General features: G+C 42.0%; 1 protein-coding gene across 1 annotated transcript in view; it reads left to right on the top strand.

The window, feature by feature from the left end:
• Positions 1-13,853, top strand: part of CTTNBP2 (cortactin binding protein 2) — a 148,894-nt gene that overhangs the window by 84,556 nt on the left and 50,485 nt on the right. The window contains exon 8 of the mRNA XM_080818366.1: positions 3,720-3,974. Within this exon, the coding sequence (XP_080674492.1) occupies positions 3,720-3,974 (255 nt within the window). The remainder of the gene's footprint in view (positions 1-3,719; positions 3,975-13,853) is intronic.

Raw genomic sequence — 13,853 nt, 5'->3', positions numbered from 1 at the left:
GAAAATGTGACATTTGGGCCAAGACCTGAAAGAAGCCAGGGTGTGGGCCATGAAGAGATGTGGGGAGCAGTGTGCCAGGCCGGAGGTGGGAGAGCTCTGGTACCCTCAGGGCACCTCAGGCAGGCCAGTGTGGCCAGAGGCCAGCCACAGAAGGTCTTATGGCCCATGGCGAGCACTTGGAATAAGGCCTTTGGATGGATGGTTTTGAAGAGAGCAAGGACGTGAACTGACTCATTTTTATGAGAGCCACTTTGGCTGCAGGCTTGAGAATAAAATACAGGTGGTGCAGAGCAACTGCAAGGGAGACCCAGAAGAATCTGTTGTTTTAATCCAGGGAAGAAGTAATCGTGGTTTGGATCAAGGTTGAGGGGTAGAAATGGTGGTAAATTGTCCAATTCTGGATATATTTTCAAAATGTCTATTTTATAGAAGAGCTGCAGGAGGACCCCCTGTTGTGGCAGTGGCAGTCAACAGTGACCTAAAATTACTGCATAATGGCTGAGAAATCAGGCTCTGAAATCAAACTTGTGAGGCTCAAACCATCCCTTCACAAAGCTGTGTGAGCTTAGGCAAATTATGTTACTTTTCTGTGCCTTGGTTGACCCCTCTACAAAATGAGTCTAATAATAGTAGCCATGGTTAGGGGTATTAAAGTGAATTGAGGTAATCTATATAACATAGCTGGTATGGTGCCTGGGAACTGTAAGCAGTGAACAGATGTTCAGATGTTTGTGACAAGGTAGTGCTCATTGCCGGAGGAGAGTTATCTGTGCCCGCTCTTCCCCCTGTGACTGATGTTTGTTGTTGTAAGATTGTGTAGCACCTCATAGACTTCAGGGTCATTGTCTAATTTGCCCCAGAACTGGAAGCACTATATGCAGATATCCACTGTGGACCCCAAATCGCTGTTGACTCCATCCCACACAGCTCTGATGTTTCCTGTACAAGGTGCACAGATAAAGTCAGTGATTTTGAAAGTGAAGACAATTAGAGTCTGATGCATGGAAGAGTCCTTGGATAACACTTCTGGCAAATGCATTTGAATTAAAACATCTCAATTAGCCCTCCCAAATTTGTCTTCATCAACCTGTTGTGAAACACTTGAAGCCCAGGGGATCAACCCTGTGCACACTGACATAGATTTCTCAGAGGGTTCCCTCTCTGGGCTGGAGGAGTTAAGAAGCTTCCATCACCTTTATTATTCTGGGAAGCTGCAAAAACAAAAAATAAGGTAATTCCTGAGCTCAGTGAAGTGTGGACCATGATGGAAGCTCATGCTTCCATCATAGGAAACGTCCTTAAAGTTTCCCAGGATAAAAAGGCACATTTTCTATTTTATAGGTCACCCTTAAGATACTGGATTGTTGTTGTATTTATGTTTTCTTTTCTGGGTTTTTTTTTTTTTAATGACAAGTGTACTCCTTAGTCCCCATTGACTATTTAACCCATCCTCCCCCCACCCCCCCACCTCTGGTAATCATCAATTTGTTAATTAAGACTCTGTTTCTTGATTTCTGCCTCTTTAACTTTTTTCCCTCTGCTTGTTTTTTTTTTTTTTTTTTCATAAATTCCACCTATGAGTGAAATCATAATGTTCTTGTCTTTCTCTAACGGATAGACTTCACTAAGCATTATAGTCTCAAGCTCCATCCGTGTTGTTGCAAATGGCAACATTTCATTCTTTTTTATGGCTGAATAATATTCTATTATATAATAGATTATATATCTCACATCTTGAGGAAACTCCATGCTCTTTTCCATAGCACCTGCATCAGATCGTGGATTTTCTTAAATAATTTACTAAAAGAGAACCAACAATTAATGTTATAACCAGGGATATAAGCCAAGTATAAACATTTTCCATTGAGTCCTATTGCTAGAGCTTTTTTTTAAAAAAAAAAAATCCTTTTTACTTATTTTTTGAGAATCTGAGAAAATAGTCCAATGTTATACTTACTTGTTTAGTTTATACAGTTTAAGAAATCTGTGATATTCCACATATTTAATATAAAATTCTACCTTATATATAAAAAGTGAATGAATCACATTACCAAACTAAATGAAAAGTAAGTAGTGCAGCATGAAGATAAAAATGTAAGTCACATCCTGTAAGAGAACACAGAAGTCCGTGCTCTGAAGCTACTTGTTGATGAACTGACCAAAATTGCAATAATAGAGTCTCCAAAATACAGAGGAAAACGGTATATTTGATAGAGGAACTTAAGGGAATAATTATTTCTTATGATTTTTAATAAGAAATCAAAGGGGGAATAGAAAATTGAAAGTTTTTCAGAAGTGATTACACAGCCTTTGTAATGTAAAAATTAGGAAAAAGTCAAGAGGTTTGACTAGGGAAGGTCAGGAGCACTTATACTCACTCTGGTGCCTGATTAAGGCTTACCCGAGTGAAGTCTAAGCCCAACAAAGTCTAAGCCGTGAAATGCTTTGCCTAGCGGGAGTGTATGCCTGAGAACTCTAAGGTATTCCATTTACTGCCTAGCCATGGTCTTGTCTTAGCCGAGTCAACTTTACTGGTGTGAAGTACAGAACCAGACAAAAACCCACTTCATCAAGAGGCGGCTTTAGCAAATGATCAGACCTCCTCTAAATGTACACTGTTACCACTTACTATCTTTCCTTGTCTTCTACCCTGTTATTTCTTCTTAAAAAGTGTGCTTTAGTTCACTTAAAGATACTTCATATAGCAATATGAACTACCCTGTGAAAAAAAAATTGGCCAAAAAGGAAAATAAAGTAAAAAATACAAATCAACAAAATAATTCTGTTCTTTTATGAAAGTCTTAAAACTGTAATGAAGACTGGTACCTGAGTGGAAGGAAGACCCTTGAGAGATGGAAAGGTTTGCCCCAGAAAAGTGCTTGTCAGACTTCTGAACGTCTGAATCCCCCGGAGGGCTGGTGAGGGCACAGATTGCTGGGCCTCCCCTCCAGAGTTTTTTTCATTCAGTTGGTCTGGGTGGAGGCTGAACAACTCTCATTTCCAGCAAATTCCCAGGTGATGCTGCTGCTGCTGGTCTGGTGACCACCCTTGAGAACCACTGCCCTAGAAAAGAGGTCTGAATTTACTCTGTCAACAAGCTAAGTGGATAATGAAGACCTCACAGTAACATTCTAGAGAATGGGCCCAGTACTTTTAGCTGGAACATTTTCTAAGCTTGCATTTATGTTTCCAGCCGCAATCAGAGAGCTCTCAGCAGAGGTCCATAGACATTTCATAAAGTGAAATTGGCCTTGCTTTTCCTATATGTCCACCTTTTCCATATTACCTAGATTTTTTCCTTCAGGAATCACTGGCATAAAATTTTAAGATCACCAGTTAGGACTCTGCCTTGTATGAAAAACTGGCTTATAGCCGCATTCATTTAGTACATTACTAATAATACTGTACTTGAATATAAATATTGAAAAATCTTTATGCTAAAGTTCATTCCTTTTTGTACTATTAAACTCCAAAGGGCTAACCGTTAAGTGGAAATTCTTACAGAAGAGCAAACATGAGTCATAGCAGTGGGAATTACGGTAATTGACAGAGGTCTGAGAACTTGACTTAGCTCATCAGTGATATTCAGGATTGGAATGCCTGCTTTTCCCTGCTCACTGGTTCATGCCCAAGAACATTTAGAGGTGAACTTTAAATAAGACTGTTCTCAACATTAATGTTGTAATCAACCCTTTTCTTCCTGGTCATTTTATCTTTAGGATGGCTGGACACCAGTTCACGCAGTTGTGGATGCTGGTAATGTGGACGGCCTCAAGCTTCTTATGTACCATAGAGCACCAGCTCGGAGAAACTTTTTGCATGAAGAGGAACCCGAGTCAGGTGTCTTTGACTTGGATCAAGGAGAAGAGAGTCCTGAAGGCACATCCAAGCCTGTCGTTCCTGCAGACCTCATTAACCACGCTGACAGAGAAGGCTGGACGGCTGCCCATCTTGCTGCTTCAAAAGGTTTTAAGGTGGGTCTGGTAGCAGCTGGCGTCATTACCTGGTTGTAATTTGATGAGTGACACAGTTGTCTGCTATTGACTGAGTGTATTTCAATGGAATGATTGGAGATTGAGTGATACCATTGCAGGAGACAGTCAACTACCCATATGAACTGACCTTTTTCCTGACCAGTAGTACTTACAGTCAACTATATAGGAGACTTCTTTTTTTTTTTTTAATAAGATTTTATTTATTTATTTGTGAGGAAAGAGAGTAAGAGAACGTGCACAAGCAGAGGAAGGGGCAAAAGGAGAGGGAGAAGCAGACTTCCCGCCTGTCCTGTGGGGCTTAATCCCAGGCCCCTGAGATCATGACCCCAGCTGACGTCCTGTGCTTAACTGATTGAGCCACCCAGTCACCCTGAGACTTCTATAAAAATCATACTTGGAGTTTGTTAGCAAATGTGGGAGTAATTTCAGACATTTTTTTTTCTTAATCTTATGTAAAATTAGGAGAAGGAGTTTGGTGTTGATTTAGTCAACTGGAATGTTTGATTCATGGACCAAGGCCATGCTATTGGTTAGAGGGAGGGCCAGGATGGAAATGCTTGCTCTCAACTCTGAACTACCTCACTTACACTCTTGCTGGGCTGTTTTACTGGTAGATAAGAGGGCTCAAGATTTCACTCATCAGTTAGAGTAGAAAATGATTCTGATTAGTAAGGAAATAGTAGGCCATTCCCTCATGCTTTTTTCTGTTTTGATCAGTTAAGCAATAATGTACTTCAGCAATAAAAAACTTCTAGGGAGCTCCTGAGTGCAAGGCACTGTGTAAGCTGACATCTGCCCGGATTGTTTACACCAGCAACTAACTCCTAGTTCAGTGGCAAGAGAACAGGGTACAAGACAAGTGTAGACAAGAGAACACAACAAATTAAAATAAGGGTAATGGTCATGAGGTTGGAACAGTATGAAAATGCAAATTTTATTTTATATTTTGAAAAAAGAGAAGGTACCTGTTTCAGAGAGCAGAGTCACAGGGATCTGAGGCTCAGAAATGGCCCTTTCAGGAGGCAATGGAAGTGATTTTGGCCTTACAGAGTAGGTTACATTCGCCACTTCTCGTTGGGATTGGCAAGTAGGTAAGATTGGGCCCCAGGAGGAACAGAGACTGGAAGGAGGGAGGTGGGCAACAGCACCGGCTAAGCTGATGAGAGGTAGTGAGAAATAAGATGAAACTGGGGGTTTCATAGTACTACATGGCCTTCAGTGACGTTTTAAGGAGTTGGGACTTTATTTACTGGTCAGAGTAAAGCCACCGATATGTTTTGCACAAAGGAGCAAAACAATCAGTTCTATAGGTTGAATGATTAATTTAGCAATAACATATAGAAGATTGAGAGTTATGAAAAAATGGGTGGCAGGAAGATAGAGTAGGTGAAAGATGAAGAGAGTGGCAGAAATAATGAGACATTACAGACCAGAAGTGTCCCTTGGGTTGCAGACAGATTAGATGCAGAAGAGGGAGCTGACAAGAAGGGGTGCCGTGACATTCCCAGAAAGAGAAGAGAAGAGGCGTCATTGTGATCAAGAAGATGGAACGTGGGTTTAGACATGCTGGATTTAAGTGCTGAGGTGTTCATCCAGATGGAGATATCTGGAAATAGCTAGAAATTGCATTTGGAGCTCTTGGTTGGGTAACTTCCTATTATTATGACCTAGAACAGAAGCTGTTCATTTTGGACTTTTTTTTTTTAATGAGCAAAAGGCATGATTTAGTTAAATGTGGAGGTTTTGCTTTTTAGTAGTTTGCTCCCATTTTGCCCTTTAACACAAAAGTACAAAACTTTTGTGAGCTTGATATACATGTCTTGCTCTGAATGGGATGCAATATGTACGACATAAAAGTTTTTAGGAGACAGAGGTGAGAGCTGCGAAAAGTTTACATTGGAAAACGCACGGTTAATCTAAGACTGTGAATCTCATTTGGTGGTAGAAGGGTACATTGAAAGGGTTCTTTTCAACCTGTTCTACCCCTCAAGAAAACCTCTGAGTATAAGGCAAGATGTTACTGATAGGAGCGGGTTGTATACACTCAACCTGGAGGCCAAAAAATTTTTTAAAAAATAAAAAAATAAAAGAAGCATCACTGATCTAGACTGTTCAGCTGCTGAGCGTCTCATGCTATGCAGAAGAGAAAGCGCTGCCAAGGTGGGTTACCCTGCAGTGTAGGGCACTTGTGTTGCTGCTCAGCTCCTTAATTATGAACTCCTTCTTGGTCCTGGTGCCTTTATTTTTTCTTAAAAGATTTTTTTTTAATTTATTTATTTGTCAGAGAGAGAGAGAGCATAGGCAAACAGAATGGCAGGCAGAGGGAGAAGCAGGCTCCCTGCTGAGCAAGGAGCCCGATGGCAGGACTTGATCCCACGACGCTGGGATCATGACCTGAGCCGAAGGCAGCCGCTTAACCAGCTGAGCCACCCAGGCGTCCCTTTCTTAAAGATTTTATTTATTTATTTGACAGACAGAGATCACAAGTAGGCAGAGAGGCAGGCAGAGAGAGAGGAGGAAGCAGGCGTCCTGCTAAGCAGAGAGCCCGATGTGGGACTCAATTCCAGGACCCTGGGGTCATGACCTGAGCCGAAGGTAGAGGCTTAACCCACTGAGCCACCCAGGTGCCCCCCTGGTGCCTTTTTGTAATCAAGGATGGTATCTTCATGGATCCTCAGGCTCCGGGCCCACATAGATGCTCTGTCATTGTTGAGTAAAGGGAAATACGACCACTTTCTCTCATAGAAAATGACTCTCCCTGTATCTTCTTTAAGAGGCATAAGATAAATTTTGAACAAGAAAAGAGAGATTTTTAAAAGTGATCGTGACTGACAACTTTGGCACACTGCTGAGTAAAATCATAGATTAAAATAATAGATTTTTTTTTTTAAGCCCCAGAATGAATACTTTATCTTCCAGGCTAGCCTCTTCATTTTATGATTAGGACATTTAAACCCTGGAGGGAGTAATAGAGAGAAGTTGGGAATGAAGCCCAGATTGCCTGATTTTATTATCTTCACCCTGTACCATGCTGCCTTCCTTCCTAGTCAAGGGTATTGGAAAGTTCTTCTGCGTCATTTGCCTAATACAGAGTTCATATCCTGGCTGAGATAGTTCTCCAGAGAGCTAATCCATTTACAACTAAGTTTCTCAGACTAATTTTCTGGGGAAAAAAAGAAATTTATAATTCTGAGTTAATCGTTTCGTGGGTGAAAAATTCTATCTACCCTGACCACAAGCCGAGCTTAAAAAAAATGAGTGTTTCTTCTCTGCCTAGCAGCATCTATGTGTCCGACCTACATAAGACTGCGGTACATCATTACTTGTTTCCATGTGTTTTTCAATAAAAAATTGTGATCTCAGAGCTCGAAGGTATATAGCTTATTGAGACCAACCTCCTCATTTTGTAGATGAAAAAATCAAGTCTCAGAGAATAGTGTAACGAATTCCCCAAGGTCAGTTCATGGAAGGTCAGATTCCCAAATCAGTGCTGCTTCTCCCAGTTTCGTCTTGGTCTTTCTCCCAGTATGCAAGTCACCATTTAGTGTTCGGGAAAAGGAGTGCCTCTCTCTAAAGCCTGCCTGTGACTTATCATCGAGGGTAAACCTTTGTTTTCATCACAGTGTGAATAGAAAGAAGAGTTTCTTAGTGAAACTCTGTTGTGTCATGAGACCTCTGACATGCCAGGTTTGTGCTGCAGAAACATTAGGGAGATTTTCTGAATTTGATATCTCTTTCGTTGAAGCTCTCGTACAAAGAGATGCTTTATTTCGGAGGGCTGTGTGTGTTTTTGGCTGCAGGACTAGACTATAATTCTAGTTTATGTGCTATGACCAAAGCTGGTGGCTTCCTCTCACTCAGGCTCTTACACAGTCTCTCTGGGTTAATGTGTTGATTATTTCATGCACACTCCCTCCTCTGCTTTCAGACCCTGTCTTATCCTCACTTCGCCTCCTATTTCAAGGACCAGGCTTTCTCTTTGTTTTTCTGGTTTTTCTCTTTTGTTTAATCATAGCAACTCCCATGCCCCATTTGCGATTGGCTGTCCTGTTTTTTAAGAGTTTATCCAATCTTTCAGCTTGAACTGTGGCTTCTGCAGTAATGCATCCCAAACCTCAGTCTCCACACCTGGCTTTTTTACCTGTCTTCCAGACGTTTATTTCCAGCATCCTGGTGGTCATCTCTGGGCAGGCTTACTGCCCCCTGATCAGGCGGTGGCCCTCTTGTTACCATCTTTAGGCCATTCTTACATTGTGTTAGGACTGTGGTCTGCCTGATACATAATTATCTTGTAGCCAGGGAGTGGCAGGCTTGTCCTCTGGCACAGTGGCCTCCACCCCGACTGGGTGGTCTGATGACGGTATGTGTCTCAAGTATAGGCCCCAGGGGGACCCAAGATTTAGATTTCCTCTCCCTGGGTCATAACTGCAGAGAATAAGATGATGGGAGTTGCTCAGCTTCTTGTCATGTGGAATTGGGTAACTGGCTGGGAGAGGAGAAGGATAAGATACCTGTGAGGTTGGACCAACTCTTTGCAAAGAGGTTGATCATGATAAATAGAAATCTGTTCTTGGGAATCTGTTCTGTGTTTTAGATTCTCCATGATTATTTCTTTTTTTTCCCTTAACTTTTATGAAATTGTTTTTGAAAAGGCCAGACTGACTCAGCTGTTAGTAAACAAAGGGAAGGCTATTATTCCAGAATATTCAATGCAGAGCATTGCATCCTTGCTTAATTTGAGCAGCAGTGATTAACGGACAGAATCCTAAAGGATTCTGATCTAATCGTAGCCAACCAGAGTCCTGTTGCACTCTTCACCCAAGACACGAACTCCCCTTGTTTTCTGCTAATACCTTTCACGGATCTGGGTTTTGATCTTTTTCCTCCTTGCGCTCTGTACTTTTTCCCTTGCCTGATCTTACTGATCCCCAGTTTACAACCTATAGAGATTCCAAAATGTTATCTGTAGCTTTACTTAGCCATTTCCTGACTCTGCCCAAGAACGTGCTATTCAGGAGGGCCACAGTTTATAGGGCATCTCCTTGAAAACTAGAGCAGCAAAATTCCTTTGCCCAGTAGAGCCATTCTTTATGCCTGTCACCCCAGTGTAGTTATTAACAGTACCCCCCTTTTTACTATTAAAAGTGGACCAGTTGGGGGATTATATGGTAACCCCATTGATGATCATATTCACTTTGTCTTCCGTCAGAGAGCTCCACCTGGCTGCATCCTTGGGCCCCTGTGTTTGTGCCCCTTAGCCGGTCTGCCGCATCTCTTGTTCCTTCTGAATCCAGTACCACCACTGGGTATTTGTGTTTACTTGCTCCGTCTTCCTGACTTAATGAGTTCAAATGATTGGTATAACTCTAGATTTTATTCCTTCGCATATGGAGTTTGACTGTGTTGCCTCCTCCATATCCCGTGGGCACTGCCCCTGGGGAGCCCTCCTCGTCTGCTGTCTGGATTCCTGCAGGTTCTGCCAGGCTCTTCATCTGTGGTCTCTCTGCCCCCTCAGCCCGCCACGAGAGGGGCCTTTCAGACCGGGGAACTTGGTCATGTAATTTCCCTGCTTAGCATCTTTCCAGGGGTCTGTCACGTCCAGGATAAGTGCCAGGCCTATATGGTGACAGACAAGTCCCTTCCTGGTCTGGACTCAGTTTACCTCCATAGGCCCACTTCCTGTCTCCTCCCCTAATGCCTTCTGTGCTCTGCGCAGGCACTGTTGGCTGCCGCGCCAGCACCCCGTGCTCGCTCTCCCCTCCCTGTCTTTGTGTCTGCTGTTCCCATTACCTCAAATGGCCTCTTCTCCTCTCCTGACCCTTCCTTGCCTGGAAAACATCTCAGCTTAAGTCTTGGCTTCCAGAAGTGAGGTGTTCCCAGGGCACCTCTCCACACTTCGCTTAGAGTGCTTCTACTTTAATTGTTTGCATGCCTGTCTCTCTCTCCATCTCCTCCAAAAAAGATCACTTTTCCATTTTTGTATGTACTGTGTCCAGCAGAGTCTCTGGCCTGCGAGTGCTGTTTGCTGAACTGATGAGCGAGTGGACTGTTACTGCTCTTCTTCCTAACTGAGCTCCTTCATTTCACCTTCCTTCAGGACACCTTCCAAATGTACCGGTTGCTTTTTAGAATCAAACTTATCATGGCACTTTGCTACCTGAATATATCCTCGTGCCTGCAGAAAACCTATTTCCATGCCAACCTTAGAACTCAGCCCTTCACAGCTAACTCCAGCTGTCTTTGTCTTTGGCCATTCCCCCCTAAATCTACCCTGTTGCTTATGCCATTATTTCGCATCTTAACAGCCTCCATCTCCCTGGGCTGCAAGTCCGTGGGCACACCCACACCCCTGGGGTGTTCACCCTGTGCATTTGCAGACTGCTTTCATTCTCCCTCCCTCTGCCCAGTGTCAGACTCTTGGCTCCCTGACCTGATCTTGATCTTAGATCTAGCTCCTTGGACTTGGGGTTTCTACTTAGTCTCCCTGGCCCTTCTACCTTGCTTCTCAGCACTCCTTAAAGGACCATGACAGAGGTGTGTCTCTGACCTTCAACATCTCTTCCCCCCTTCCTCTGTAGTAATGGAGTCTGCAGAGTTCTGGGCCCATGACCACCCAATATAAAGATCACATTCTCTAGACTCCTTGGCAGGTGATAAAGTCACCTACCTAAGTTCTGGTGAGTGGGATGTGAGCGGAAATGAAAACTTAAGCTGAAAACCTCCGCTTTTCAAGTCTCTGTTGCAGCAAATGTATCTCTCGGACAGTGAATAGGACTTTGGTTTAAAGCCACTTGTCCAGATCTCTTGCTTTGTGTCACTTGGGTAGGACACCCTGGCTGGACACCCAGGTTGGACATTCATTTCCAGAAGCAGGGACTGGCATCACGGCATTTACCCTCTTCACATATCCCACCCATCAAGGAGAGAGCTTAGATTCCTTTCTCCACCTTTCCTTCCTCTTCCACCTAGTGCAACTTTGGCCATCGCTTGAGTGCATTTTACCCATGTCTCTACTACACTTCACATTCCTCCCTGAGAAGCAGGACCAGGGTCTAGGGCATCATCACAACCCTCAGTTCTAGCAGGACCTGGCAGAGTGTTTAGTGTCTCTTAAAGTTGTGGGGGTTAATGAACACTGAATACTTACAAAGTGTTAGAACTGTGCCCGGCACTTAGTGGACACTCATAGCTGTAGCCACGCTTGTTAAGTGTCAGTTGGGTGGAGGTTTTCACCGTCTTCCTCTTCCCCGTGGAGCCCAGCATGGTGTGGAATTCACACTTGTAGCATGGATACACGTAACCGACTGCTAGCCTCCTGGGGACCGACATTACTTGCTTCCTTGTAGAAAAAGTCTTTGCTTATGTTATTGCCCACTGACCTACCTGAGAATAATAAAAATTGTATACTTTGAAGGTCAGAGGTAAAAGAATCTTGCAGATTTGGGTTGAATCTTTTATCATTTCTGTTTCTAATTTGAAGTAACATCACCTAGAATTATATTGAGATCATTGACATTGGTTGATATGCTATAATTCCTCACCAAGTAATTGAATATTGGGGCTATTTTCTAATTGGTGATTATGTTGATTATGATAATAACAGCTAATAAATATCGAGAGCTTGGTACATGCTGAGAATGAACTCTTAATGCATCTTTTTTTTTCTTCAAGATTTTATTTATTTGACAGAGAGATCACAAGTAGTGGGGGAAGCAGGCTCTCTGCTGAGCAGAGAGCCAGATGCAGGGCTGATCCCAGGACCTGGAGATCATGACCTGAGCTAAAGGCAGAGGCTTTAACCCACTTAGCCACCCAGGCGCCCCTTTTAATGCATCTTTTAAGTCATATAACAATCCTGAAAGTACAGATATTTAAACAAAGATAAGGAAACTGAAACAAAAATGTTAAACGATTTACCTAATGTCATAGATAAAATCATTTACATTGGCAGAATTAGGATCCAAGTCTGTTTTGGCTTTTCTGCTTTTGCTGCAAGTATTAACTTGTACAATAAAGGTATTATTTTTATCTCTTCTTTGGGAATTCACTGAGTTTAGTGTTCAATTGCATTCTGGTTAATTCCCCATTAGAGTTCATTTCTAAATCAGCGTTTCTGAAGTTCTCGTCTACTATCTAATGCATTTATTGGTATTATACCAATTAGTCAAAACAGTTGGATAAGAACTGTTATTTATATATTTAACTTTGTTTTCAGTTTATTTCTTGGCTTAGAGAGTTTCTGAATTTGAACCCAGACCTACCTACAAAAAAAAAAAAAAACAGACTTTGATTATAGCTGTTAGAGGAGATCCCTCCAATCTGAGCAGGGGCAGTGAGAAACCAGTGTTCCAGTCAGTTCCCTTGCAGGCAAACCTCTGGTTCAGCTCCTCCATTTCGGGGCTCCAAAGACCTAGTCTCTCATTCCCCCAGCGTCTGAAAAGATTTCCTACATCCGCTTGGCCCTCACACCAGCACTAGCTTCCCGTTCAGATTTCACTTGATTGGTAGTTTTCGCTTACTTACTTTCTTTGTGACCCTTAGGGATTTCCTATACTTCCTTATGAACTCACATATTAAAGTCTGTTTTGGAGGGCAGTATGAAGCAACTGGAACTCATGTACTCCTGGTGGGAGTGGAAATTGGTAAACCATTTCTAGAAAGTTCTTTGCAGTATATACTGACCTAGAACAATATATGCTTAGCCTGTGACCCAACAGGTCAGCTCTGAACATGACATCCAACGGAAATGTGTACATGTGTCCATCAAGGACATGTACTGGAACATTCATAGTAGATCCCAATGTCTATTAACAAGAGAATAGATAAGTAAGTTATGATGTATTCACAAAACCACACATGGAAGACCACACAGTACTTTAAAAAAAAAAAAAAAGAATAAACTATGATTAGTTTTAACATGCGGATGAATTTTATGGACATTATGTTGAATGGAAAGAGACCAAATATGAAAGTGAAATTGCAGTATGATTTCACTTATATTAAGTTGATAAAAGGGTAAACCAACAACTGTTACTAGAAATCATCACAGTAGTTATCTGTGGGGGAAAGAGGAGGAGCTGGGTGATTGAGATGGAACATAGAGGAGGGTTCCAGAGTACGCCTTACGTAGTTATGCTCACTCTGTGATACTTCAAGCTTATTAGTCGACTTTTCTATGAGGATGGTATATGTCAATAAAAAAATACATAAATAAAAAACACAAAAAATGGTATTTCTGTGTTTTACAAACCGGAAAAAGATGTTTTACAGCAAGATTTTCAGACTACCTGGTCTAGTGTTGTTAGAAGTGAAAAAATGAAATCTGTCCAAAGCCCTGTGTGTGTGTGTGTGTGTGTGTGTGTATGTGTGTGTGTGTGTGTATTTAAGGGAGAGATGGAAAGGATGTTGCTTAATTGTTAGTTCCTTTTTATGGTTTCTGGTCTATTCAGTTCTGTGCTTATTCTGGTGGGAAATCAGTAAACAAGTCATCAAGTATTAAAAGTTGATTTTAGTATATGTGCTGCCGAAGCGAGCACAAGTATTAAAAGTTGATATAGCAGAGGTCCTTGGCCAATATCCTGATGCTCTATCCTATCATGCAATTACTTACTTGAAAACGTTTGCACATAGATTGTCTTACTTCTACTTTGTTATGAAAAATTTTGGAGAATTTAGAGGTTCCATTTCATAGGTTCCTGACCCTTTTTTTGGTGGGGATTTCTGAAGCAACATAGAAGAAGATAGAGCTGTGAAAGAGAGGACACATATCTTCAGTATCTATTGGGAAAATTTTTCTAAAAACTCAGCATGGTGTTCATATTTTTCAAATAAAAATAGGACAGCGTAATATCACAAATA

Source organism: Martes martes (genome assembly GCF_963455335.1).
Source record: "Martes martes genome assembly, chromosome: 11".
NCBI classification, from domain to species: domain Eukaryota; kingdom Metazoa; phylum Chordata; class Mammalia; order Carnivora; family Mustelidae; genus Martes; species Martes martes.
Note: the sequence above shows the minus strand (reverse complement) of the source record. Positions and strands in the feature narration are given on the sequence as shown.